The sequence below is a fragment of the Choloepus didactylus genome, chromosome 18, assembly GCF_015220235.1.
Source record: "Choloepus didactylus isolate mChoDid1 chromosome 18, mChoDid1.pri, whole genome shotgun sequence".
NCBI lineage: Eukaryota > Metazoa > Chordata > Mammalia > Pilosa > Megalonychidae > Choloepus > Choloepus didactylus.
The window spans coordinates 16,603,247-16,631,153 of NC_051324.1; the positions used below are offsets into that span (position 1 = coordinate 16,603,247).

General features: G+C 39.1%; 2 protein-coding genes across 3 annotated transcripts in view; both read left to right on the forward strand.

Annotated features, from left to right (window-relative positions):
• Positions 1 to 27,772, forward strand: NCBP3 (nuclear cap binding subunit 3). Of its 2 annotated transcripts, XM_037810632.1 has the most exons (14): positions 1 to 222; positions 2,124 to 2,189; positions 4,168 to 4,273; positions 13,890 to 14,015; positions 16,847 to 16,975; positions 17,204 to 17,280; positions 18,037 to 18,145; positions 20,592 to 20,691; positions 20,993 to 21,096; positions 22,275 to 22,572; positions 23,995 to 24,149; positions 25,621 to 25,782; positions 26,629 to 26,791; positions 27,257 to 27,772. In XM_037810632.1, exons 1-14 carry the CDS (start codon positions 40 to 42, stop codon positions 27,363 to 27,365), a joined length of 1,887 nt encoding a protein of 628 aa, XP_037666560.1. In that variant the 5' UTR covers positions 1 to 39; the 3' UTR covers positions 27,366 to 27,772. The 2 variants fall into 2 exon arrangements, with proteins under 2 accessions (XP_037666560.1, XP_037666561.1); XM_037810633.1 differs by lacking the exon at positions 27,257 to 27,772 and having other exon boundaries at positions 26,629 to 26,887.
• The window catches only part of ITGAE (integrin subunit alpha E), a 94,347-nt gene continuing 93,762 nt past the window's right edge, over positions 27,323 to 27,907 (forward strand). The window contains 1 exon segment of the mRNA XM_037810646.1: positions 27,323 to 27,419. Within this exon segment, the coding sequence (XP_037666574.1) occupies positions 27,383 to 27,419 (37 nt within the window). The 5' untranslated portion in view covers positions 27,323 to 27,382.

A 27,907-nucleotide genomic window follows, 5' to 3' on the forward strand; every position in this document is an offset into this window, starting at 1 on the left:
TGCGGGGCGGGCGCTCGGTGGTGCGGCCGGCGGGCAGCGATGGCGGCCGTACGGGGCCTGCGAGTGTCGGTGAAAGCGGAGGCCCCCGCGGCACCGGCCCTGGGGCTGCCGTCGCCTGAGGCAGAGCCCGATTTGGAGCGTGGAGAGCCGGAGCCCATGGAGGTGGAGGAGGGCGAGCTGGAGATTGTGCCGGTGCGGCGCTCGCTGAAGGAATTGATCCCGGTACGGGCGGGGGGCGGAGGTCGAGGAGGAGGTCGCGGAGGGGGTGCTGGCGCCCGAGGAGGCCGGAGGGGCAGGTGGCCGGCGCCCGGGCGGGGGAAGCCGAGGGAGGGGGAGAGAGGAGAGCCAGCGCCCGGGGGGATGGAGAGAAAGGACTCCGGGGCGCCCGGATATGGGTGTTGAGGGGGCTGGAGGAGATGGGACAGCTAGCTGCCCCTCTGAGCCAGCGAACAGGAGCTGGGATTGTCTGTGGGGCCTTGAGATTAAAGGGGACCCCCGGGCGGGAACAGAACCAGGAGCGGCCCAGAAGGGACTATGGTGTGGCGCCGACATTCAGGTCTCCCTGTGGGTCCTGCTCTGGGGTGTAGTTGGTGTCTGTTAAAAATGGCACTCTCTCCCTCTCCTGGGAGGGTTGCACTTGTCAGCAGCAGAGACTCACTGTGTTTTCTTTTGTGACTTGAGGGTCATCTTGCCTCCGGGCAGCTCCACTGCTGTGTGGCACCCACACCGTGGCCCCAGCATCTGACCCTTAATGAAACCAAGTACCGGGATCAGCAGTGGTCTCTGGGTCCTTGTTTATCCCAGTGGGGATAGTGAGAGAGGTGTTTGGCTTGTGGTTTGGTAGTTGTATGTCTGGTTCTTAGAGCTGGTCTCAGGTCTGGGTGGCTCTTCTCCTGTACTTGTTATCTAAGCTAACATGGACTACTTTTAACTGCGTATCAGCAAGTTTTGTTTTTAAGCTGAAGCTATGGGAAAAGGTCAAGGTAGGATCACTAAAGGTAAACACTAATGATTAGGGTAACAATAATTAACATAATAGCATTTTTCTTTTTATAAAATGTATCATTTAAATTTCACTGCAGCTGTGAAGTAGCTATTATCATCTCTTCATTCAATTCAACGTGTATTTATTGCATCCTCCACTATGTACTAAGCACTGTCCTATGTGTCTGATCAAAGATCAAATGCCCTTCTGGAATTTATGTTCTAGTTGGGGAATACACATAATAAACAAGTAAACAAATAATTTCTGATAGTGGTAAGTGCCGTGAAGAAAATAAAACATGATAATGGGATAGAGAGTGCAGGAGGTGGGGGGTGTATGCAGATTGGGAAGCAGAATGTGATAGGATGTTCAGGGAGGCCTTCTGAGATAGTGACATTTAAGCTGAACCCTGAATGACAGAAAGGAATCAACCATGTACACATTTGGAAGGGAGCATTCCTGGGGAGAGGGAGGGCAGGACAGGGCAGCAAGTGCAAAGGTTTTGAGATGGGAAAAAGGTTGCTTTGTTGGAGAAATGGAATGTTCTTCGGTGCAAGTGGGGGAGTACTATCACACATCAGAAAGGTAGGCAGATACCATGGAGGAAATCGAGGCCCAGACAGGTCAAAAGAATGATACAGTGGCATGTAATTAGTGAACATCACAGCTGCAGTTTTAATCCTGTTTCCAGATCCCGTTCTCTTTTCATCTAGCTGTACAGCTTACCCTATGAGCTGTAGGTATCTGCACTTTCTGCATTTTTTGGGGGAGGCTTTTTACTCCACCTGGTGGCCTGGCGTGGGGAATTTGTCCATTCTGGGTTGGGGAGATCCAAAGCAACTGTGCTCCATCTTTGACGGTTTTCACCAAAGCCTTCCAGTTCTCATTTGCATGAATACCTTCAGTTGATGGAATTACTTAAAGTTTTGGATAAGCTCTGATCTAGAAAGAACTCTTTAGAGTGGTTGATTGTTATCATGGAGTCATAGGGACAGGCGTCCTCATAAGGGGATGTCAGTGTGGGGGAATGGTTGCTGGAAAGAATGACTATCTGAAAGGAATCAGTTGTCAGGCATCTCTTGTCATGGGTTTTTCCTCAGTTGCTGTCAGCATTTCTTACTCTTCTCCTTTGTGTTAGGACACAAGTAGAAGATATGAAAACAAGGCTGGCAGCTTCATCACTGGAATCGATGTTACCTCCAAGGTAAGACAGAACATGATTTATTTATTCGATTTGATAAGTGGGTAAACTTGAACTTGACTGTTAGAACTTGCAGAGCTGTAATTACTCTTTACTTCATTTTTTTCTTGTGTTGCTGGATTAAATTGTTTCTTTTTTAAAATTTGTGTTATACAATGTGGCCCTCTTGCAGCCCGAAAACATCCAGGCGGTATTTGTGTTATCACATCCACGAACAGATAAAACCACTATACCTAGATGCTTATGCCTAACCATTTCCAGGAAAAAGTTCTGCACTGGGAATGTTTTTTTAATGCCATGTTCATTCTTTAAAAATGTATACTGTACTTAGGATGGTTTCTATGCTGTGTGAATATATCTCAATAAAATTGCATTGGATAATCAGTTGACCAATTGATACAGATTTGTTATTTGGATTAAAAAGAATGTATACTATTTCCATTTTTAATTAAACAAAACATGAAAAGTGCCTGGCACATAGTAGGCCCCTCGTAAATGTCTTTATTCATCACTGGCTACAGGCTTAGAAAAATGGGGCTTCCTGATTGTGTGGCTTTCTAAACTTAGATTCTGAGGGTATTCTCAGAATACCTAAAAGTATTGTCTTTTATTAGTGATTGCTATTAACTAAATTACCAGCTTCATTGCAGCAGCTCAATGACCTACTGTTATTTTCCTTATAAACAGTAGATACCCATTTGTTGCTTTGATTAGTAATATGCAATTTAGCCATTCTTTCTGTTTTGATGTGTGTAATTAAGATAGGAACAGAATTCAGAATTCTGCATAAAAGCAAAAATAAAAATTAAATTTTGTCCTGCTTACCTATTTATATTTCATCCCAGTCTCAATCTGTCTCAGTTGCTTAAAGATCAAAAAAAGAGAACTGATCATATTTTAGCAAGCAGAAAATAAAGTGAAAATATTTTCTTAGTGTAATCGAAAAAGAAGACTGTACTGTTCTTAATCCTATATGTTGGCCATTATATGGGAAAAGGGTGGTAGCTCGAGTTGGTACTTAAGTTGTTGCTAAAGGAAGGTAGATTAGTTGTTTGTACTGCGAAGACTTCAGTGAAGAAAATTAGCATAGCTTTTGGGAGATAACAGAAGTGTTGCCACTTTACCAATTCCCACAAGCTTTCTCTAGTCAGACCTTCAAGTAGTGTGGCCAAGTCAATGGACAGTAAAGGGTTCCTAAGAGCCACCAGAAGCCCATAGTTGGACCTGGATTATGAAGCTGATTTTTTCGTGGGTTTTTTTGGGGGGTGGGGTGGGGGAGTGAAGCATCAGTGCTTCTTGTCACTTAAAAATGAAAACTGGCAATTCCATGGACACAAGGCTAGAAAGGAGGAGAGAGTTTCTTTGCATCAGTGTTATTTTTAAACAGGGAAGTAGCTTTAGGGAGCAGACTGCTCAGGCAGACATAATGTGGAAGAGCGCGATAGGTGTGATTACCATGCTCACAGAGGATGTGAAGTGGTGGTGGTAGTGGGGAGGCTGCTAGAAATAGCACTGGAATCAGAAGATCTGCCCTTTATTAGCTCAAGTACATTCAGCAAACCTTTTTACTTTTTTGTGCTTCCACTTCTGCACCTGGAAAATTGGGATTTTGAGATTGTTTAATTGCAATTTGTTCATATGATTATTGATAATAAATGAAATTTCAGAGAATTTTATAAGCTCTAAAGCCCTAGTCATTCAACCAACAAATATTTATTGAGTTCCTGTTATGTCCCAGGCCCAGCAATAGGCATTGGATCATCGTGGAGATTATCAAATTATAGAAGTTTTAATGTACTCCCTCCCAGTCATTTAATGTGATTATCCAATTCTCAGCAAAAATTATTCAAGGCACAATGTTGTTTATTTCTTCAGATTTATTTTAGGGTTGTCACTGATGCATCAAGCTTTGTTTGTGATTTAACTTTTTCCTCCTTCATGTTCCACTTCTTTGATTTTTTTTTTTTTTAATCCTTTCTAGGAAGCAATTGAAAAGAAAGAACAGCGAGCCAAGCGCTTCCATTTTCGATCAGAAGTAAATCTTGCCCAAAGAAATGTAGCCCTGGACCGAGACATGATGAAGAAAGGTACAGGGTGTACTAGGGGAGTTTTTCTCCATTTCCCCAGAGAATAACTTTTCTCTGGCATCACCTCATGCTCCTGGACTTGCTATGCATGTCCAATCCTCATCCAGATACTCCCAAAGGAAGGGACTTGTGAAGTCTCCATTTCTGAGGTCACATGTTTAAAGTGAGATGCCGTTAGCAGTGTTTCAGATGTTAGAGTTGGAAAAAAAGAGATTGTCTTGTCTGAAGAGGCCCAGAGAAAGTCACACAGTAGTGGGAGAGCTGAGATTAGAATCGCTGCTTCTCTGGACCTTTACTCATTTTCTGCTTTTATTACAGAGTTGTTAACTTTTCTTTGCCTTCAAATTGAGTGAAAGTATATCATGGTGTGACCTTCTTTAGGGGAGTTGCAGCAATATTGGGGGAAAAACATTAATACTTCTATTGATAATTTGAAGATGTGTGCAGACCATACTTTATAGTTGACATAAAATGCCCTAGATTTTATAGTCCTACAGTTTGACTTGTGAGTTTTCTGTGAGTGTTTTGTTAGGGTAAGTATTTTGTTCCCTAGAACTCACCCTTAATTATATGTAGTAATCTTTCTCAGGCTTCCAAAGCAATTTATAAATAAAAGGGAAAATTATTATTTTTTTAGTGAGTCCACAACCATATTTATTATTCCACTCTAATAAAAGTCCATGAGTACAAAAGGTCTCCCTCTGTTGTATTTGCAAATTTGAATATGTGTGAAGGGCTTAAGAGGCAGCCCTCTGAATGCATGGTAAAGGTCTGCTCTGCTCTGCTTTGTTGTTTCTCTCAGCTTCCTTGGTTGAAAGGAACAAAAGGTTAATAAATAGGTTGAATGAATGAATAGCTACAATTGTTAGGGACTTACTCTCTTACCAAGCACTGTGTTAAGCACATTACATGTATATATAATTGTTTCTCACACCAACCTCCTGAGGATATATTTTTATCTTGTTTTACAAAGGAGGAAACCTGCACATAGAAGTTGAATAAATTGACCAGAGTCATGCAGCCAGTAAAAGGTGGAGTCAGGTTTGAACCCAGGTTTATCTGCCACCATTCAGGGATACTATTTGGGATATGATACACTAGGCCATTCTGCATCAAGAGTGGCCCACTACTCAAGTGACCCGGTATCAAGCAGCTTTGGTCTTGTCCCCAAGATCAAAGACTCTAAAGCCTTGCTTTGCTCTATTGCCTTATAATATATGATACCTTATAATATATTATATCATAGACCCAAAACCATGTCCCTCTTAAGTCCATCCTAGTGGGCAGAGTAGCTTGGAGGCTCAACTGGAAGCTGCTTTACTCTTTTGTATGCATCATAAGTTTAAGTTGGAAATATGACCTTGTTTCCCTGCAGAAGCTGGGCTTCTAGGCCTTTACTTGAGTGGATTTCTGTTTCAGGAAAAGTCTTTGCAGGCCAGGGACAGATGTGTACTTTGGCATTCATGCCCCTGCACAGTGTGAGTCCGAGCAGATCTGTGAGTCCTCTTACTCTTCTGCCTTCAGTGAACTGTAGTCTCACCGTGCCTGTTTACTTCTAGTCCTACGAACGTCCCTTGTGCTGTCTTGATCCCCATCTTGTCTTGCCATTCACTTTGCTGAGGTGGCCTTTCTTGCCCCATGCTTCATCTGCTGGTTCAGATGTCCCTTCTTCATGACGCATCCCTGATTGCGCACTCAAAATTCTCCCCCACCTCTGTTAGAGTTCTTTAGGGAACTGGTTGCAGTTCCTGGAATCTGGTCACAGTTCCTTTGTGAGATGTTATTGAACTTTTCTAGGTCTCTGTCTCCTTGTCTGTAAAATGGGAATATGATACCTACCTTAATAGGCTTGCTGTCAGGATTAAATTTTATTTTAAAAATTTTTATGCCTTTTCTTTTTTTTTCTTTTCTTGAAAACAACCCTGGTATCATAGTTCTGAAGAATTTCCTAGGAGAATAGGCAGTGGGTCTGTGTGGGATGTGAGCTGGGGCAGGAGGCTCAGCACAACCTGTTCTTCATCCAGGAGGCAGCATGGCCTAGGATACTGAATCCTGGGAACTTTAAAATACTGCTGCCCATTCCAGATCTGCTTAAATCAGAATGGGAGTGGGTTGGTGAGATTGGATAGGGCTGGGAGATAAGTATTGTTTTTATATCTCCCAGGTTATGGTTAAGAGCACAGATTCTGGAACCATACTGCCTGGATTCAAATCCTGACCTTTCATTTTCTAGCTCTGTGACCCCGGGCAAATTATTTAGCCTTTCAGAACTCAGTTTCCTCGACTAGAAAGGTAGATAATAGTATTTCTTATCTCATAGGGTCATTGGGAGGCTCTGACAAGATGTTATAGCTCTTAGAATCCTGGCGCATAGTAAGTACCCAATAAATGTTAGTTATTATCATTATCCAGTGTTTTCTATCATCTAAGCAGTCATCTAAGTGACCTCGCCTATTGGGGGATTGGGGAAGTTGGAATAAACATCTTCACTCCTGTAGCCACACTAGGTGTCCAGTTGTTAATTCTTTCTATGTTAACACCAATAATAATAGATACCATTTGTTAAATGCCTACTGTGTACCAGTCACTCTGCTATGTGGTTAACATAGTCTTTCAACAACCCTGTGAGGGAAAGGTATTTCTATTTTACTGATGAGGAAAGGCACTGGGAGGTTGAGTAAATTGCCCAAGGTTGGGTAAATTGCACATGTGTCCTCGCTAGCTGGTCTGACTAAAGCTTGTGCTCTTAACTGCTGTGCCACCATTCAGGGATACTATTTGGGATATGATGCACTAGGCCATTCTGCATCGAGAGTGGCTCACTACTCAAGTGACTCGGTATCAAGCAGCTTTGGTCTTATCCCCAAGATCAAAGCTATCAAGGTTGGAAGGGACCTTAGAGGTCATCTGAGTCAACCTCCTACCTAGCACTGCAAGCCTTTTGGCAAAGTTGCTAATGGCATGAGAACTATTTATGAAGCAGCCCACCTCCTTGTATTGAGCAGAAATTGCAACTAATTTTAGTCAGTTAGTTGCTGTATGACTCTTAGAACAACTTTCCTCATTCACAGAATAACTTCAGGTGCTAGAAGTACAGGCTTACAGCCCATCTCCTAAATTTCCTTTCTATGAAATGGCTTTCTAATCTTTTTCCTCTAGACTCTTTCCAGTTTCTAAATGTCCTTTGTAAGATGAGGTGTGGATTGCAGATGCGGTTGGATTCATTGAGCTTATGATGGGATGGACCATTACTCACCATCATCTCTGTCCCATCCATTTCATAGTCTCACGATCTTCTAGTCAACCAAAACACCCAGGTCTTTATTCCGGGAATTGCACTCATCAAAATGGTCTTTCTCATCCTATACTTAGAAAAAATTAACTTTTTATATATCCCTATTAAATTACATCTTGTTGATTTCAAAACTTCATTTCAGTCTAATGAGTTAATTTTCATCTTAATTCTACCTTTCAGCATTTTAGCTGTACTCCTCACTTAGTGTCCTCTTCAGCCTTCATGTGCATGATTTCTGCATTTTCATCCCATTGTTGAGAAATGTTAAATAGGATAATCCCATATAATGCCATGAAACATAGATCCATTAATTATAAGTCTTATGCTATCATCATCAAGGCCAATTTTTGTATTATTATTATGAGTAAGTTGATTACATGCTTTAAAGGACTCAAGGTAGAACACTGTCTATGGTATTCTTTGACTTTCTTGGCCTAGTAATCGTATCCAAAAAGAAATGAGGTTAGTGTGTCTTGCTTCTTAATGAACTCCTACCATTTCCTTTGGGGAAGACTGATTTCTAAAGGGATCATAGATTCGGTCTAAAAAGCTTTTTTTTTTTTTTTTGAATACAGAGAATGACATTAAGCTTTCTAATCTGTGGTTTGGGAAATTTTCCCTTTTTTATGAAAATCAGCACAGGTTTTAAGGTACTTCTCTCTTTGTGACTTCTCAGAGATAACTGCCTAATTCTGATATTGCAGCTGTGTGTTTGAGTAAGTACGTTGGGTTGTAATTCTAGACTAGAAATTTTAAATCTGTTAAAACTAATTCTTATACTCTTGTCTCCTATTTTGGGTTTTGGTTCTTTCTTAATGATAGCTATTTTATGCCAAATAGTAGCACAGCAAAATAGATCAACCATTCTGCCTTTTTTCTTGCATGATGTTTCCAAAGCAGTGTTATACCAAACACTTTTTTTTTTTTTGATGAGTTTGTTCACTTTGAACTAACCTTTTCTTCATTAAATGTTATAAAAAAAAATTCAAGTTCACTACCCAAACACAGCCGTTGTTAACATTTTGTGTATTTCTTTCTAATTTCTTTTCTGGACATTGGCTTTCTTTTATTTTCCTCTTTGTAGTCATACTGCTTTTTCTCATATTCAGTCCTTTCAAATAGAGGGCTGAATATTCTCATATTCACCTGACAGTCTATTTATCAGCATTTTCCATGTTATTATATAGCCTGACATTAATCTTTCAGATTTGTGTTCTCTTACGTTTGTCATTAGTAGTTTGCCCTTTATCTGTCTCCCATATGTATTCTTTGATGAGTTGTAGTCACCTAGGTTCTGCAATAGATCCCATTTCCTTCCTTTTCTTTCCTTGGGATCATCTCTAATACTTTGAATTGCCTTTTTTAGTGTTTTCTGACTTTTCTCATCATTCTAATTTGAGGCTTTGGATTTGCTACTTTTTCTCTGGATTTTCTGAATTCTGCTTTCCCAAAGACTTGAGTTTTGTGTCCCACTACCTGCCATTCACTGTCTTCTTTCCTTTTTAGAAAATCCAAGATGATGCTCTCCCTACTTGGCTTGTAGTCAGTACTCAGTAAATGTCCAGTTCTCATTTCCCAGTGCGTCTTTTCACTACCCCCTCAGCAATTACCCCTTTCTCTTTGGTTGGGCATAGATCTAGGAACCTTCTTTGTTGCTTTCTTTTATTATGAGCAGTGACATTATCAGTAAGGTAAGAAAGTATTGAGCATTTTCCTTTGGCAATCTTCCCATCAAATCTTGAGTTTAATGATGTTCCCATCCCTAGTGGATCCTGTTGGGAAGATGAACCTTTTGTATCCTCCAGCTAATTGAGACTAGTTTATCTCTTCTGTGATACTGTTTCTGCATCTCTTTTTTGCTATCTTTACCTGTTTCTTTTGAATGAGATTGTCTATTGTCCAATTCTGTGTGTGTTTTCTATTCTCCATACATTGAAAGATAGACATCCAAAACCAGAACTTTTTGTCCTCACACTCTTTTCTCTTTGGTTTTTAAGCTATTTCTTTACTGTAGGTGTTTTTTGTTTTTTGTTTTTTTTAATGTTGTAATGTTTTATTAGAACAATATTATGATGTTCTTGGTATTTGCTTTTGTCATTGCTTTTGGTCTTTATTTCCCTGCTTGTCTGATTTATGGTATTTATGGTTAGATCCTTCTTATCAGATCAGCAAGTCTCCCACTAGATGCTTTCTCCTTGATCCTCAGCCTGTTCTCTCTGCATCACTAGAGCTTTCCCATTCTTTGTTACCTTGTACCTAGCCTTCTCTTTACTTCCCACAGGATTTTCTTTTCTTTTTTTTTTTTTTAATTAAATTCAGTTTTATTGAAATATGTTCATATACCATACAGTCATCCATGGTGTACAATCAACTGTTCACAGTACCATCATATAGTTGTGCATTCATCACCACAGTCTATTTTTGAACATTTTCCTTACATCAGAAAGAATCAGAATAAGAATAAAAAATAAAAGTAAAAAAGAACACCCAAATCATCCCCCCCATCCCACCCTATTTCTCATTTAGTTTTTGTCCCCATTTTTCTACTCTTCCATCCATACACTAGATATAGGGAGTGTGATCCACACTGTTACCCCTTGTAATCTACATTGTTATGCAGTCATCTTCAGGAATCCAGACTACTGGGTTGGAGTTTGAGAGTTTCAGGCATTTATTTCTAGCTATTCCAATACATTAAAACCTAACAGGTGTTATCTATATAGTGCATAAGAATGTCCACCAGAGTGACTTCTCGACTCCATTTGAAATCTCTCAGCCACTGAAACTTTATTTCATTTCATTTTTTTTAAATCTTCATTTTATTGAGATATATTCACATACCACGCAGTCATACAAAACAAATCGTACTTTCGATTGTTCACAGTACCATTACATAGTTGTACATTCATCACCTAAATCAATCCCTGACACCTTCATTAGCACACACACAAAAATAACAAGAATAATAATTAGAGTGAAAAAGAGCAATTGAAGTAAAAAAGAACACTGGGTACCTTTGTCTGTTTGTTTCCTCCTATTTTTCTACTCATCCATCCATAAACTAGACAAAGTGGAATGTGGTCCTTATGGCTTTCCCAATCCCATTGTCACCCCTCATAAGCTACATTTTTATACAACTGTCTTCGAGATTCATGGGTTGTAGTTTGATAGTTTCAGGTATCCACCACCAGCTACCCCAATTCTTCAGAACCTAAAAAGGGTTGTCTAAAGTGTGCGTAAGAGTGCCCACCAGAGTGACCTCTTGGCTCCTTTTGGAATCTCTCTGCTACTGAAGCTTATTTCATTTCCTTTCACATCCCCCTTTTGGTCAAAAAGATGTTCTCCGTCCCACGATGCCAGGTCCACATTCCTCCCCGGGAGTCATATTCCACGTTGCCAGGGAGATTCACTCCCCTGGGTGTCTGATCCCATGTAGGGGGGAGGGCAGTGATTTCACCTTTCAAGTTGGCTTAGCCAGAGAGAGAGGGCCACATCTGAGCAACAAAGAGGCACTCGGGAGGAGGCTCTTAGGCACAATTATAGGGAGGCCTAGCCTCTCCTTTGCAGTAACGAGCTTCGTAAGGACAAGTCCCATGATAGAGGGCTCAGCACATCAAACCACCAGTCCTAATGTTTGTGACAACATCAGCATCAGTCCAGGTGAGGAAGTCTAACACTTCTGCACTTTCCCCCAGCTCCTCAGGGGGGCCCTGTAAATATATTTTTATTCTCTGCCCAAATTACTTTGGCATGTGTCACTATGTCATTCTAACCTATGCTAACCTACCATATCTCACTTCCTATTCAAAGTTACATGTAATTGTGGTGTTTGAACAAGCTGACTATTGAGTTATACTGTTTAGAAAATACAGATCTTGCACCAAATAGAGATCTCTTCCCTTGGTCTCACATGGAAGTTGAGTTTTAAAACAGTTTTGACCTTTACCCTTTGGCCTGGTTTGCCCTTGTCTTAACCAGATCAGCTTCATTCATATCACTAATTGAAGTCTGGGCTGTTTTTCAACTTTTTTTTTTTTAACAGTTGCTGTATGCACTAATACTGGCCTTCATATCTGCCGAGCTCTAGCTTTGTGTTTCACGTGTCACTGAGATACCCATTGTTCCGGAGACCAATCAGGTTATATACTAAGGGATCAGCATCTCAAAGTTTGGAGATAGCCATTACAATTCAGGAATAGATTTGACTGCTGTAAGAGCTTAAAATCTAGGGACCATTACAATAATCGTTCCCCTCTTAGACTGTGTTCTAAGATTCAATTCTGAGTTTACACATTGTAGTTAGTCCATATTGGTGAAGCATTATAGTGTTTGCCTTTATTATTTCTGGCATACTTTACTCAAATGCCCCACAGCCTTTTCTTTGTCCGAAGTCAAGCTTTCAGCTTGAAGAACTGAGAAGACTCCTTGGGCTAACCCATTCAGTTTCCCATCCTGCGTGGTACTACTATAGCTGTCCAATTTGGACATCCTTCTTATTTGCTTTGGACTGGGGCATCTGTTCACTCTTTCACTGCTGGTAACTAATAAGGGATTGCTGGGGTTTCTAAGTCTTGATGGTACCTCCAGCTTCGTGGCTCTGGGCTGGCAGGAAGGTACTCACCTGGTAGAGTCTGGCCACATCTGCGTAAGCTCCCTCAATGCCCATCTCTCTCTCTTCAGAATAAAATGACCAAAACTTTTTTTTCCCCAAAAATTTTTCATCTGAAATATTCTCATGTATTTTAAGTTTGTTCATTTTAAATAAAACTAATATGTAAATTATAATAATATGCTTGAGAATAGTGGATGCTGAATTCCTGGCAGAATTACTTCTGAGGAGGGAGGGAGAGAAATAAGATGTGAGAGGTTACATGGGCCCCAGTTTTATACATAGTATTTTATTTGTCTCAGATCTTTTTAAGAAATTAAGCATAAAGCTAGCAGGAGGGTATACGTGCATTTTAAAATTATTTTTTATTCACTGAATTGTATACTTGAAAGTTAAATTATTTTTTATTTGCTTTGATATATTTACATTAAAAAGGTTAAGTGAGATAATGTACTTATTTAGTAAAAAATTAACACAATCCTAATAAGGCTAAGGTCCCTTTTTGGGCACAGTCCTCAGCCTTTCTCTATCCCCAGAGGTAAAAACTATTATTAGTTTGGTATGAATCCTACCAGGCCTTTTTTTCAGGCATTTGTGTATGCAAATATGTACCCTTAGAAAATTTGTGGTGGTAGTTTATGTTTTTATCTTTTTTACCGTTAATCACACTCAGTTTTCCACAACTGGCTTTTTTCATTCAGTAATGTGTCTTAGAATCTTTACATGGTATATAATAAATTATTTTGTTGTTTTTTATCTGCATAGTAATTTCCATTATATGGATAAACCATAATTCATTTACTGTGGAGAAACCATAATTTATTACCCTGATAGCTATTGGGTTATTACAAATAGTGCTACAGTGAACATCTTTTTATGAGCTTCTTTATGATGTGTGTGTTTATTAAGGGTAGATACTGGGGAGTGGATTTCCTAGGTCTACAGAGCATGTGCTAAATTAAATTACATTTTAAAGAGGTATTTCCAAATTGCCTTTCATAGTGACTGTGCCAGTTCATACTCCCGTCAGCAGGGGGGAGTGGCTCTTTCCGCACACACTGCCCAGTACCCTTGATACTAAAAGAGATACATTTAAAAAACACTGGTCAGTGAAAAATGATATTTTCTTCTTTTAATGTGCATTTTCCTGCTTAGTAGTGAGATTGACATCTCCTCATATGTTTATTGGCCTTTTGTGTGAATTGCCTTTGCCACTTTTATTTTGGGTTGTCATTTTCTTATTGATTTGTAGGATTTCTTTAACATAGTTTCATACTATACTTTCATATATGCAGGGGCAACCTCTCTTTATTCTTTTTTTTCAGAATTGTCTCTACTATTGCATGTTTCTCTTTGATGTACATTTACAAATTTTAGAATCAGCTTGTCAAGTTCAGTAAATAATCCTGCCAGTCTAGTATTGCTTTGAATATTAGAGTGACCTCTGATTTCTATTTTATTGACACTATTTGCTTAATCTTTCTCAGCCTAATGTGTTCTGAATTAAGTAATTTATTAATGCAGTTGTGCAGTGATAAAAGTGGAAATAGTTTACCTTACTGTCATATCTCTTTCTTTTGGAATAATTGTATTTTTCAGCATACTTGTTTTCTGAACACATATTATCTGAATTGTTATAAAAGGGAATTAGTGGTGTGGGCAGTAACAGGTGGGAAAATTCTATCATCTCTTTTGCTGTCTTGTTTTTCTAGCAATCCCCAAAGTGAGACTAGAGACCATCTACATTTGTGGAGTAGATGAGATGAGTACCCAGGATATCTTTTCCTATTTTAAAGAATATCCTCCAGCTCACATTGAATGGTTGGATGATACCTCCTGTAAGTATACTCACATTTTCTGCTGAATATGCTCTGTTTATTATTTTAAGAGTGCTTGCCATCTGAGATGGTGAATGATTACGGCCCAGACTACTTAACCTTTGCCTAACCTCTGCCTTTAGCCTAGGAGAGAGAGAAATGGTCCACTTAACTAGTCTGCCAGCTCATACCCCATGAGTATTCCAAGCCAGGTCTGAGGTAAGGGCCAGGGTCTAGGAGGTTGGTTGCTGGCACCTAAGTCCAGTGTACACAATTGAGGCCTCTTCAACACCCAGAATTTCCCAACAAAGGGGTGGATTCAATTGCATAGGCTTGGGATTGTGTTTTCAGGGCCTAAGACTTTGTCGTTAAAATTTGCCATTTGGAGGGCTGGCTCTTTCTCAGTGTCTCTGACCTAGTACTAGGCCAGAACCCTCTGACACTGTATCAGACTGCTTACTTCTGCCTGCTTTGAACTGTTTCTGGAATTCTACTTGCTTTCTCTAACCTGTGACTGTCCAACTTGTGAGCTAACGTTTTTACCTTCTCTTCTGGTTCCAAGTCTGGTCTGACTTCTGGTAACTACTCTGTTAGCTTCTTGTCCTGACTCACTTCAAGTTTGGCTTTACTTGCTGCCCAGTCTGCTGACCTGCTAGGCAGTACTTTAGATAGCAGCCTGGTTTTCGCAGCTGCTCTCTCTTTTTTTTTTCTTATGCAATGTTATTGAGATATAATCACATAACATACAGTCATTCAAAGTGTACAACCAGTTCACAGTATCATCGTATAGTTGTGTTTTCATCACTACAAACTTTGAATATTTTCATTACTCCAAAAAATAAAATAAAATTAAAATAAAAAAGAACATCCAAAACATCCCATTTCCCCTCCTCTCCCCATTGTTCATTACTTTTTTTAAAATACAGTTTGAGGTATATTCACACACCCTACAGTCATCCACAGTGTACAATCAGTTATTCACAGCACCATCATACAATTGTGCTTTTATCACCAGAATCAGTTTTTGAACCTTTTCCTTACTCCAAAATAAAAATAAAAGCATCCCCTCTATCCCACCCCATTCTTCATCTAAGTTTTGTCCCCATTTTTCCACTCCTCTGTCCACAGACTGGATAAAAGGGAGTGCGAGCCACAAAGTTTTCACAGCCACACGGTCACACCACGCAGTCTACCTAGTTATACAATCGTCTTCAGGAATCAAGGTCACTGGGTTGCAGTTTGATAGCTTCAGGTATTTCCCTCTAGCCATTCCAACACACTAAAGACTAAAAGGTGTTATCTATATAGCCCCTCCAGAGTGACCTCTCGACTCCATTTGAAATCTCTCAGCCACCGGAATCTTACTTTGTTTCATCTCTCTTCCCCTTTTTGGTCAAGAAGATCCTCTCAATCCCACAATGCTGGGTCCAGGCTCATCTCCAGGAGTCATTTTCCGCGTTGCCCAGGGGATTCACACCCCTGGGAGTCACGTCCCACGTAGGGGCGAGGGCAGTGAGTTCACCTGCAGAGTGGGCTTAGAGAGAGGGGCCACATCTGAGCAACAGAGAGGCTCTCTGCAAGGGACTCCTAGGCACAATTATAAGTGGGTCTAGCCTCTCTCTTGCAGCAACTAGCCTCACAAGAGAAAGCCCCCAGATCGAGGGCTTGGCCCACTAAATTGGCAGTCCTCTGTGTTTGCGGGAAAATCAGCAGTAACCCAGGTGGGAAGTCCAACAGCTGCTATCTTAAGATGTTGATTCAGTGCTTTCATTGAAAGAAGAAACATGACTGAGAAAAAGATTTTTCTCCTTTTTTCTTTCTGCTTAACTTAAACCATCTAAGTCAGAAAATAAACTCTGTAAAATATTGGAAGGTAAATATTTTAGGCCTTGTGGGCCTGATGGTCTCTCTAGCATCTGCTCAGCTGTGCCATTGAAGCATGAAAGCAGCCATAGACAACATGCAAATGAATGAGTCTGGCTATTTTCTAATGAAATGTTACTTACTAAAACAGATAAAGGGAGGGCTGGATTTGGTCAGCATAGTTTGCTAACCACTGATTTAATTCATTAAAACTGTGGCTAAGGGATATTAGAGTAGACAGTTTCCTTAATATTATCCAGTTCAATTGCCTTGAATTGTGCATCAGAAACTGAGAAACAGAGAAGGGAAATTATTCGCCCAAGCCCATGTGGTATGTTAGTGATGGAAGCGAGCGTCTTTAGAATTTAATTTCCCAAACTGAGAAGGGGTAACATAAATTTGAGAAATGCTGTTTTAAACCGAGATAAATAGATTTCTTTATAGGGCTTCTCAAAGTTGTTCTCTTGCTAAATCCTCTTCCTTAAAGAGGCAAATTAAATTAGTTGCTGCAAGGCCTAGTAGCTCTCTTGCCTCCACTGTATCCCATGGATATAATCATCACCCACACTTCATGATGGGGGAACATCATTTAGCATCTGGGGATGATGGGGAACACCAGAGGGCTCCCCTATAGGGGGCAATAGTATAAAGGATATTCCAAATTGATTTGATGTCATCATCATCAAAGAGAACTACTAACACTTATGTAGCACTCACTATGTGCCAGGTAGTTTTAATATACAGAACTCTTTTTTTCATGGAACACTTAACATTATGAGACCCAGTTTGGGTATGCAGCTCTGAGCTAATTTCATCAAAGATGTTTTACTACCACTTTCTGTATTTCCTTTCAGTAGTTGGTTTGTACCTTCACTGATGCCAGTCTGTAAGCTAGATGATGCTGCAGCAATGAATATGAAGCAGGCTTTGCTCTCAGAAAACTTACAGTGTGGATGGAATGTAGCATTTTATTTTGTATTTTATTTTAGGTAATGTGGTTTGGCTGGATGAAATGACAGCCACCCGGGCCCTTATCAATATGAGCTCTCTGCCAGCCCTGGATAAGATAAGAAGCAGGGATGCCAATGAGGACAAGTCATCTGAGAAAAGTAAAAAAGGTAACTGAACAGGAAAGAGAGAACTTTGGAGTGAAAGTCCTTTTTACACAGTCTTGTCTTGGGCCTTTGGGTTTCTGTGCAGAATGTTTTATAGCATCTTGTTACCAGTTATTTCTGAAATAAATCAGGATGCTTTGGATCATCAGTAAATTGGAGGATAAAATATCGGACTTTTAAAAATATATGAATTATGTTAAGGTTCATCTTCTCCCTCACATTCCATTTTAGACAAACAGGAAGACAGTTCAGATGATGATGAGGCTGAAGAAGGAGAAGTTGAAGATGAGAACTCAAGTGATGTAGAGGTTAGTAATAGGGCAAAGATACATGTAAGGTTTTATCGTAAAAAACTGTTTACTGCCTTTTTTTTTATTCAAGGCTTAAGGACTTATTTATTATAAAAACTTTAAGTTGTTTTCTTCCTCAAGCTTTCACCATTAAACCTTCTGAAGGTTCACCCATTCTCTTGGCTCTTATGTTTATGTGACTATAATGATTCCTCTTGAGGTCTTAGGATAGTACCCACACCAGCTTAAAAGAATATGGTGTTATTGAGAAATATTTTTAAATGTTACCTATCAGTAAAATTAAATAAAAGCAAGTAATGGCATAGTTCTTAATGGATATATACAATTGTGGGAAATACTAGAGTGTATTCATTGTAAATATATTTTTTGTGTGCCTACTATACACCAAATTCTAAGTTCTAGGGATATAGCAAAACAAAGTCCATGCCCTCTTGGAGCCTAAATTCTGGTGGGGGGTGGGGCGGGTTGCAGGTAATACACAGATATGCAGATAGCTGTATAATAGAATGTCAGGAGGTGTGAGTGCTCTGAAGAAAAGTAAAGAAGGGAGAGAAGAGAGAATGATGGAGACTGTCCTTTCAGACTGGGTGGTTAGGGCAGCCCTCTGAGAAATTTTGCAGAGGAACTTGTACTTAATGCCAATGAATATTAATCAAAGTAGAATGCTTTCTTAATGGTAAGTTTGCTACTGAAGCAGTAGATATTGAAAAAGACATTAAAATTTTTACATTGAAAATCCTCTTTTTTCTTAAGTTGGACACATTATCTCAGGTAGAAGAAGAATCTCTGTTAAGAAACGATCTTCGTCCAGCTAACAAACTTGCTAAAGGAAATAGGTTATTCATGAGATTTGCTACGAAAGGTAAATTTAATATTTGATGTCAATTTTTATATTTAATCAAAATGATTTATTCTTGAGTGACATCCTTCTCCTTTGAATAGGAAGTTAGATCAAGTAATCTCAAATTTCCCTTCAAAATTACAATAGTCTATACTTATGAAGTAATGGCTTGCTACCGGAGTTGGAATTTCTGACTTTGAAAGTGAATTTTAACTATTTGTATATATTTTTTTATTTTTGGCTAAAGTAAATTATTTTCTACTAAGGCTGGTTTGCACAATGTGCTGCTCTTCAGCCAGTTATCATTGAATTAAAAAAACTGATTTTTTAAGTTATATATTTTTATTTACCTCAGCAATATCCTCCTGGGCATTGCTAGTAGTCCCATTTAGCTCTAACTCCCTATTCATAAGGATTTTTTTATACACAATGATTTTTGGTGGGCTTTTACAAAACTTTTTTAGTAACTTTTTTGGTTGTAATTTTATATTTAGAGAAAAGTTGCAAGAATGCTAAAAGGGACTCCTGTGCCCTTTACCCTGGTTCACCAGTTGTTTCATTCTGTCCCATTTGCTTCTGTCATTCTTTCTCTGAACTTTTTTTGTATGTATGCATATTGTTTTTTGAATCATTTGAGAGTTAGTTGGAGACAACATGACCCTTTACCTGTAAGTTCTTCAGTACATATTTCTGAAGAACAAGGACATTCTCTTTTACACAGCACAGTTATCAAAATCAGGAAATTTAACATTAATATAATACTGTTATTAATCCACAGTCCATATTCACATTTCATCAGTTGTTCCAACAGTGTCCCTTTAGATTCCCCCCAGCCCAGCTCTCAGGTATACAATCCACTTCAGGATTGAGTGTTCTGTTTATTTTTCACATCTCCTTAGTCTCCCCTGATCTGAAATGGTTCCCCTGCTGTTCTTTGTTTTTCTTGACTGAAGCATTTTTAAAGCGTATAGGCTTGTTATTTTGTAGAGTACTCCTCAGTTTGAATTTGTCATATGTTTCCTCCTGATTAAAATCAGGTTATACACTTTCGGCAAGCATACCACAGAAGTGATGTTCTGTCATTTCAGCACATCATATCAGGAGGCACATGATATTTGTCCCGTTACTGGAAATGTTAACTTTTATCACTTGTTTAAGGTAATGAGCACCAGGTTTCTCCACTGTAAAGTTACTATTTTTCTCTTTGTAATTAAAAAGAAATGTGTGGGGAGGTCTTTGGGATTATGTAGATATTCTGTTGCTCATCAAACTTTTACCCAATAGCTTTAGCACCCATTGATGATATTCTAACTCCATCATTTTTTATTTATTTATTAGTTGGCCGTCTGCTGCAAGGAAGAACTTTCCCTTTTTATCTGTTTATTTATTTATATCAGTTTAAACTTGTGGGTTCTTATTTTATTCGGGAGGTTATCACCAATTACTGTCATCATTTTGATTCTCAAGTTGTTTTGGATTTGGCAGATAGATCCCTTTCAAACTGTTCTTTTTCTTTCTTTCTTTCTTTCTTTTTTTTTTTTTTTTTTTGACATTTCCCCATGATTCTTTGAGCATTTTCGTACTTTATGACACAATAAAACGTCTCATTTTTTTTCCATAAAACAGCTCATACGTTCCTTGCCCAAGACCTGGAATCAGCTATTTCTTCAAGATGCTGCTGGGCATGTTTTTTTGTAGGGTGCATATACCAGTTTATGACATCACATTTACCCATAGCACTGGATGCATTTACAATGATATTTGCCCTTTGTAGTCATACAGTGTCCAAAGAGCTGACAAAGGCCTTTACATTATTGCCCTTGATGAAAATACACATGATCACTAACCACGTTTCCTTCCTGTTAATTGGCATTTTAACTTGATAATGGAATTTTTTCTGCATTTACTCATTTGAGTGGCTAATTGAGTGCATTATAGGTATATGGGTGTATGGTACTCAGGCGTTTTCTTTATGTCACTTTTTGAGGAATCTCATGATAAACTAGAAAAATGATTTACCAAATATATGGAAATGCGTGTAATCTGTTTCTCTAACCCAATTTTGTGTTATTGGATGTTGTCATTCATTTTTCAGGGGACAGTTAAAATGCTACCTCTTCTAGAAAGCCTTTTTGATCCCTGAATAGCTGTAATAACTGAACCTTCTTATCCCTCTCGGAACCACTTTTTCTTATATCATATTTATTTTTGTACTGTATTTCCTCTGGTGAATCAGTCAGCTTCTTAACGGCAGCTTAACTTCATTCATCTCCGTTTTCTCCTCTACCCACTCCATGCTGCGCTGCCTTAGTCGGCACTCAGAGAGTGAATGTTTATAGATCTTCCCTTTATGTTGGCAGATTGCACTGATCTGATTCCAGCTATGGGAAACATTTTTATTTTTAACATTCAACATTGTCTTCACTCCCACAGGAAATCCTAGGTAACTGTTGTAATTAATTTTTAGATGACAAAAAGGAACTTGGAGCAGCCAGAAGAAGTCAGTATTATATGAAATATGGGAATCCAAATTATGGAGGCATGAAAGGAATTCTTAGCAATTCTTGGTGAGTCCAAAACCTTAAAATACAATAGCTTAAATAGTACTTAATCTTTTCTTAATCATTCAGTTGGTATTCTGCAGTGAAATGTCAAAGCCACATGTGGATTTGACGGAGGACAGAAGAGAAGAATTCAGGATAACTTAACCATGGTAAATTGTGTGGGAATGCTGAGTTTCAGCTTCATTTAGAACATCTCTGTTTCAGTATATAACCCTGTGTCAGTGTGTAAGTTGAACTGAATTGGTGGATTTCAAGGTCCTACCTATTGGTTTTTGATTATATGCTTATTTTCGCATTGTTGCAGGAAGCGAAGATATCATTCCCGACGCATTCAGCGGGATGTGATCAAGAAGAGAGCCCTGATTGGGGATGATGTTGGCTTGACGTCGTATAAACACCGACATTCCGGTAGTTGCCTGCTCAGCTCTTGGGTAGACACATGTTTGGCTCCCGAAATCCTATTTTTATTCTTAATTCGGTCTTTTAAAGGTTCCAAACTTTATCATCCTATCTTCCTTGCCCTCACTCTCTGCCAACATATAGGAAAGTAAGTCAAGTCACAGTTAATTTTGAATTGCCCATACAAAGAGGTCAAATAATTTTATAAAACCTGTTCTTAAAAAAAAGGTCAAATATGACATAGGGAAAATTAAAATATAACTTTTCTTGGGAGCCTAATTTTTCTGCGGTTACTGTCAAAAGCTGCATGAAAATAATATCCTTTTAAATTATTTTTATCAGATGAGCTGATTTTATGTTTCTTCGCCTGATAATGAAAACAGAGCTGCTGTGTCTAATGTTTTACATTTATTGGCTTATGCACATGAATGCCTCAGATACAACTACTTGGGTTTCTTTTCTTTTCTTTTTATATTTGTGCTTATTGTAGAAGAATCATTTTCATTTTGTTTTATAAAGACTTGAGGTTTTTTTTGAACCTAATCTGTGGAATCATCTATAATGCTTTGCACAACTAGCCAAGTCAGCAAACAGTCACAGAATAACAATTTACCATTGTAACAGGAACAAGGAGAGGTGGTCTGTACATTTTTTATTTAATGCATATATCCAAAATTATTTATTGGAAATCTGCATATTAATATTGCGCACACTTTTCTACTGCAGTTATACTTTTCCAGTTTCAATTACTTTCAGATTTTTTTATCTAATCCTTACATTAAAGAAATTTAAAAGCACATTGTACCTAATCCTAGTACCCTAATATAACTACTGATTTCACTTTATGTTTTTCCTGTTTTCTTACTAAGTATTGTAATTGTTATGAACATATATTTTTATGTTCTTCCACTTATAAGCATTTTTCCATGAACTTCAAAGTTATCTTGAATGGCATTATAATATTCCAATAGGCTGATAGAGCGTGCTTTACCTAGCCATTCTCCTGTTGTGTCCAGATTGGCACTCTTATTGATAATGCCCCAGTAAAATCTTGGGCATGGATATCTTAAAAAGGTCACCGATGTAGAATAGAAAATCATACTTGTTAGTTTTAGTGCTTTTCCTATATGTATATATATATATATATATATATATATATTTTTTTTTTTTTGGTTAAATTTCTTCAGGACTAGTGAATGTTCCTGAGGAACCCATTGAAGAGGAGGAGGAAGAGGAAGAGGAGGAGGAGGAAGACCAGGACATGGATGCAGATGACAGGGTGGTGGTAGAGTACCGTGAGGAGCTTCCGGCTGTCAAGCAGGCCCGGGAACGGAGTGCATCTAGGCGGTCTAGTGCCAGTAGCTCAGACTCCGATGAAATGGACTATGATCTAGAACTGAAAATGATTTCCACTCCCTCGCCAAAGAAAAGCATGAAAATGACTATGTATGCTGATGAAGTAGAATCTCAGTTGAAAAATATTAGGTAAAATTATTTTTACTTATCAATGTTAACTTTTAATTTGATTTTAAATACCAATTGCTAACTTCCTTTTAATCTTATAATTACGTTTATCTATTCTAATTTCAGTCCTTTTTAGGAGGAGTTGAATAAAAGAATCCAATTTTGTTTTATCAGAATGGAAATTTTTACCCCAAAATCACAAGCACTGCGTCCTTGTTATTAAAAGCCATAGACAATATAGAAAGTTAAAAGTGTCTATAATCCCATCCTCTCCTGAGGTAACCACTGTTAGTAATTGGGTGAATAACTTCCCAGCTTTTTTTATGTATATACATAATATATGGAGAAATTATAGATATATTTATACAAAAATGAGATTATACTATTTATATTGTTTTGCAGTGTGCTTTTTTCCATTTAATACATTGTGGACATGTGTTATCTTTTCAACCTTATTGTACTTCATTGTGTGAAAGTATCATGATTAGATAACCAATCCCTTATTGATTGGCATTTAGGTTTCTGTTTTCTTACTGTTGCACTAACTAAATGAATTCCTGTGATCCTAAAGCACAAAACAATATACATTTTTTAAAAATATTTAAAAGTGTGGTAAGTATTGCTAATTTTCTTTCCAGAAGGATTTTACGTACTCATATTACCCATTACCTAATAGTCACCAATCTTAGATATTATCACTCTTTCTAATCTTTGCACATTTCATGGGCAAAACATAGTTATTTCAGTGTGCATTTCTTTGATTACTGTTGGGGATCAGCAGACTACATGAGGCCAGAATGTATATCTGCTACACAAAGAGTTGGAGTTCCAGGGATGCTCTCTAAGATGTTTTTAGTGTGGCATATCCAGGGGGGGAGAGAAAAAAAATACTCAAGCTGGTTTATTTATATGGCCTTGTTCACATCCTTATTTTTAGTTTTCAGAGACTTTCTGTGGATCAGAATGCTGGTGGAATAATGCTGGTACCTAGCATGGTAAGAGGTCTCTTTGACAGAGAAGTCTGCCCTTTAAAGAAGGGGATTGCAGACTCTATTGTGTCTTGATTATGGCCAAATTGCAGCCTGGGTGAGCAGATAGCCCTGAGCCCTTTGCAGGTCACTACTTAATGTTTGTCCTAGAGGAAGGGGACTTGCAGTTACTTGCTCTGTGATAGCTAACATATATCATGTGTAGAAACCATCCTGGAAAACTTAGTCATCTGCTTGTCCTAGACAGTCTCTTTACAGCAGGTTGTTCATGATTTTTTGGTAAGCAAAAAACATATTGATGTAATTGACGTATGGTATGTTACAAGAGAGTGTTGGCTGTAATTGATTGGGTTTCTTAAGTTGTTTTCTCCAAAGAGTATGAAATTGTTGTTTGGGCTTTGTCCTAAAGTTGAAGTTGGTTAACCATGCCCTTTTTTTTGTTTTGTTTTTAAAGGAACTCCATGAGGGCAGATAGTTTATCCACAAGCAACATCAAAAACCGCATTGGTAACAAATTACCACCAGAGAAATTTGCAGATGTGCGACATCTGTTAGATGAAAAGCGTCAGCACACTCGTCCAAGACCATCAGTCAATAGTACTAAATCAGGTATTGTTCTTCAGTTGTGTCTCTGGGCTCCAGATAGTAAATTGTGGCAGGGAATAGGTTCTTGGCTAGAAAGTTGCAGTTGTTGTGGACTTATTTAGTTGTCTTTGTTCATCATTTCTAAATTTCATGCAGGGCATGGGAATTTCAGGACATGAAGATTAATAAGATTTTTGAAATACTGAATTTCAATATTTTTGGCCCAAACGACTATTTTACTGTGTATGTCATTGATAGACTTTATGTGCAGGAATAACAGAAATTAAGTTTGGTTGTTGTATTAATAGTTAAGTTTGAACTAGATAGTTTCTATGTGTAACACACATTCAGTAGGTATGTGGCTACACCTGCTGTGTGCCAGGCCCTCAACTAGGTACTGGCAATGTCAGAAGTCTTTCGAGGGGATTCAAAACCACCATAGGACTTAGATGGAGAAAAGTAAGGACACACATTCATATAATTCTATCCACAGCAGAATAAAGGAAATGTTCTAATAGGTTTATCAGTAGTGGTCTATAAGAGCAGAGAGAAGAGATAGTCTACTGGGGGAATTGTGGAAAGCTTCTTAGAGAAGTGGCTTTAGACCTGGACTTTGGAGAGGGAATAGGATCTCAGTTGGCCAACCTAGTTTTTTGAGGTGGAAAGTAACCTGATCTGGTTTCCATTTTAGAAAGATACTTGGGGATGGGGTGAAGTAGAGAGTAGGTACAAACTAAGGAGGGCCTGAACTGGGTCAGGGACAGTGGAGACAGAATGGATGAGGGTGTGTTCCTTTGTGGAGGAAGGTTCATTTAGTCCTGGGAAGTGAGGGAGGAAGGGGAGTCAGAAGTCAAGGGGCTTGGGCATGAGTGACTGGAAAGATGGGGAGGCTACCTTCTGAGAGGTTAGGCAAGATGGGTGAGAGCCCCAGTGCAATGCCTTGCTAATTAATGTCTTTGTTGTTATAGGGAACACAAGAGAACAGGCTGATTTCTGGAGGGATTGGAGGAAAAACAAATTTGGTTTGGGACATCTTGCCTTGAGCCTTGCTTTTTGCCAGTCTCAGTACATTTACTGGCTCAATGTGTTGTTTACTGAGAACTTCTTATATGTTTTTTCCTGAAGGTCTTGTTCAAAGATTGTGGCTCTTGCTCTCAAGGAGCTTGTGGGATCATTCATTAGCTGAAAGTATAATAAATTATTTGATCTGCTTGATTCTACTAAAGGAAGAAAAAGTAGATTCTGCCTCAGAAACTCCTTTTTGGATCAGTCAGCTTAGGTTTTTCCTTCTATAGTCACTACATATGAATTTTCCTAAGGGAATCCAGACTGATTCCGAACAATGATGGGGTTTTAGAAACCTACCTGATTGTGTCAAGTCTCGTGTCCTCACTGAGGGAGATTTGGTTCCAGGTCCTTTGGTGTTCTCAGGTTGACAGTACAGACAGCAAAGCACACATGCTTGGTCACAGTAGGACTTCTTTTCTTTTTCCAGATATACGCCAACGCTTAGGAAAAAGACCGTATTCTCCAGAAAAAGCTTTTAGTAGTAACCCAGTTGTTCGGAGAGAGCCCATTTCTGATGTACATAGTAGGCTAGGTGTTCCCAGGCAAGATGTAAAAGGCCTCTACTCGGATACTCGGGAGAAGAAATCAGGTCGGTAACCCTTAAACTGATGGGAGTGGGGATTGGGTAAATGCAGAGGACAACGGAGGAGGCAGGTAGGAAGTAGCACATGCCAAGAATAAATTACTTTTCCTCTTCCTTTATAATTATTGTCATAATAACACTAATAATAATGATAACAGTATAGAAAGTTCAGAACTGCACCCCGGTTCTTTCTGTTTAGCACAAGTATTTTTTAGTTTCTTGAATTTTATTTCAGTTTTTGTCCATATAAATATATCCTGTTTTTTTCACGTCACATTTTATCATAGTCATTTTTCCACATTGTTATATTCTTCATATATGAAACTTTTGACTTATGGTGTGGCTATACCATAAAATTCCAAACACGTATTTCCCTAATGTTAGATATAAATAAAGTTTATTTTTGAAATTGAAGGTGAACAACATTTCTGAAAGTGAACAAAATGTCTGAAAGTTTAGAGTGTGGCAGGCCCATTGGTTTGTAGAATGTCAGAGCTGGACAGGATCTGAGAATGGCCCACTCCTGGCAGAATGAAGTGGCACCAGGGTGGTGAGTCTGTCAGGGAGGGGCATTTGTAGCATGAAGCAGCCTCCCAGGTGATTCCAGTGCGCTGGTGGAGGGCTGCTTGCCCCCTTGCAGTGAGACCCACTTATCAGATCCAGATCCCTCAGTTGACAGGCTAGGACCCCAGCCAGAGCCATGGGATTACCTGCCCAAGGCTGCACAATGGTTGGAAGTGCCATAGACCCTGTTTCCCACACGTGCATGTTGGCAGGGCCCTGCTTCCTCAGTTCTCCCTTGTTTCTCAGCATTAACTCTACCAAAATTGCAATGTCTTCTCATCTGAACAGGTAGTTTATGGACTCGCTTAGGATCTGCACCCAAGACCAAAGAAAAGAATACGAAGAAAGTAGAGCACAGGGCACCTGGTACTGAGGAAGACGACTCAGAGCTGCAGAGGGCGTGGGGGGCTCTGATTAAGGAGAAAGAACAGTCTCGCCAAAAGAAGAGCCGGTTAGATAACTTACCATCTCTCCAGATTGAAGTTAGTCGGGAAAGCAGCTCTGGCTCAGAGGCAGAGTCCTGATGACCTTGGCACCCTAGCAGCTGCCCTAAAGCCTGACGTTCTTGCACAGGGTGGGGCGCACAATAGGAACCTCCCCCCACTGGGGTTGGCGCCCCTCCCACTCTTACTCATACAGTCACCCTTACCTCTTGCTTCTTCAGCAAGACATCTTAAGAATGTGACGTGTTTTGAAGGGCATCTGTCTATCTTTTGCTGCAGAGTTATGGTTCTGGGCCCTCCATTCTTTTACCACCACCCCACAAGCTTTGCCCTTTAAGAAAAAGGCAGCCCTCCAGATTTTGTAGACATTTTTCTTAATATTTTTAACATTGTGTCTTTTAAAAGAAATGTTTTACACAGTTCATCCAAAGAGCAGAGAACTGAACTTCTCACTATTGCCTTGGCCCTGACAGCTGTTACCAGCACCCTTTTCCCAAGAAAAGTCAATTCCCAGGTGCTTATTGGACAGCCTTCGAGGGGGAAGATGAGGGAATCTGCCAGCTCACCCTTCCAGGACCCTAGTGTGGGGGCCGAATCCCATGGACCTGACCTCAGAGGTGCACCAGTGCCGCCCAGGTAGATGAGAGACACGGCAGTGATTGAGCTTCTGGTCATCCCTCAGGGCTTTCTGTTAGGGGCCTCTTGTTAGCCATCTGTGTGATGTGAAGATCAAGTTCACAACTGGGTTTTTAGGAACAAAAAACTGTGACTTCTGGATTTGGGATTGATTTTTTTGTGCTAGGGGCCGGGTCATGGGTTAATGTTGAACAATTTTTAAGTCTGTATTATGTTTAAAAAATATTAATGTTTTAAAAGTTTAAATTTTTAATTTTTATATGTGAAAATTCTTCCTGTTTGGCTACAGGGGAAGCTCAAGTGGTGTCTTCTTATGTGCTGTTAAATATATATATTATATACTTTGGAAGAAGGCAAAGGGAGGAGTCTCATTATTTTTAATGATCCTAATTGTACAGTCCTTTGTATATAGAGTTTGTCTTGATTTTTGGCCACTGTCAGAAAAAAAGTCCATCCATCTGAGATGGAGACATGTTGTTTATCACTTT

Bases quoted from the DNA above. Each gene is read 5' to 3' on its own strand.
- NCBP3 (XM_037810632.1), top strand. From the start codon at position 40: ATGGCGGCCGTACGGGGCCTGCGAGTGTCGGTGAAAGCGGAGGCCCCC. The intron at 22,573-23,994 runs GTAAAATTATTT...TTGTTTTTAAAG, and splicing joins TCTCAGTTGAAAAATATTAG to GAACTCCATGAGGGCAGATA. The intron at 24,150-25,620 runs GTATTGTTCTTC...TTCTTTTTCCAG, and splicing joins AGTCAATAGTACTAAATCAG to ATATACGCCAACGCTTAGGA.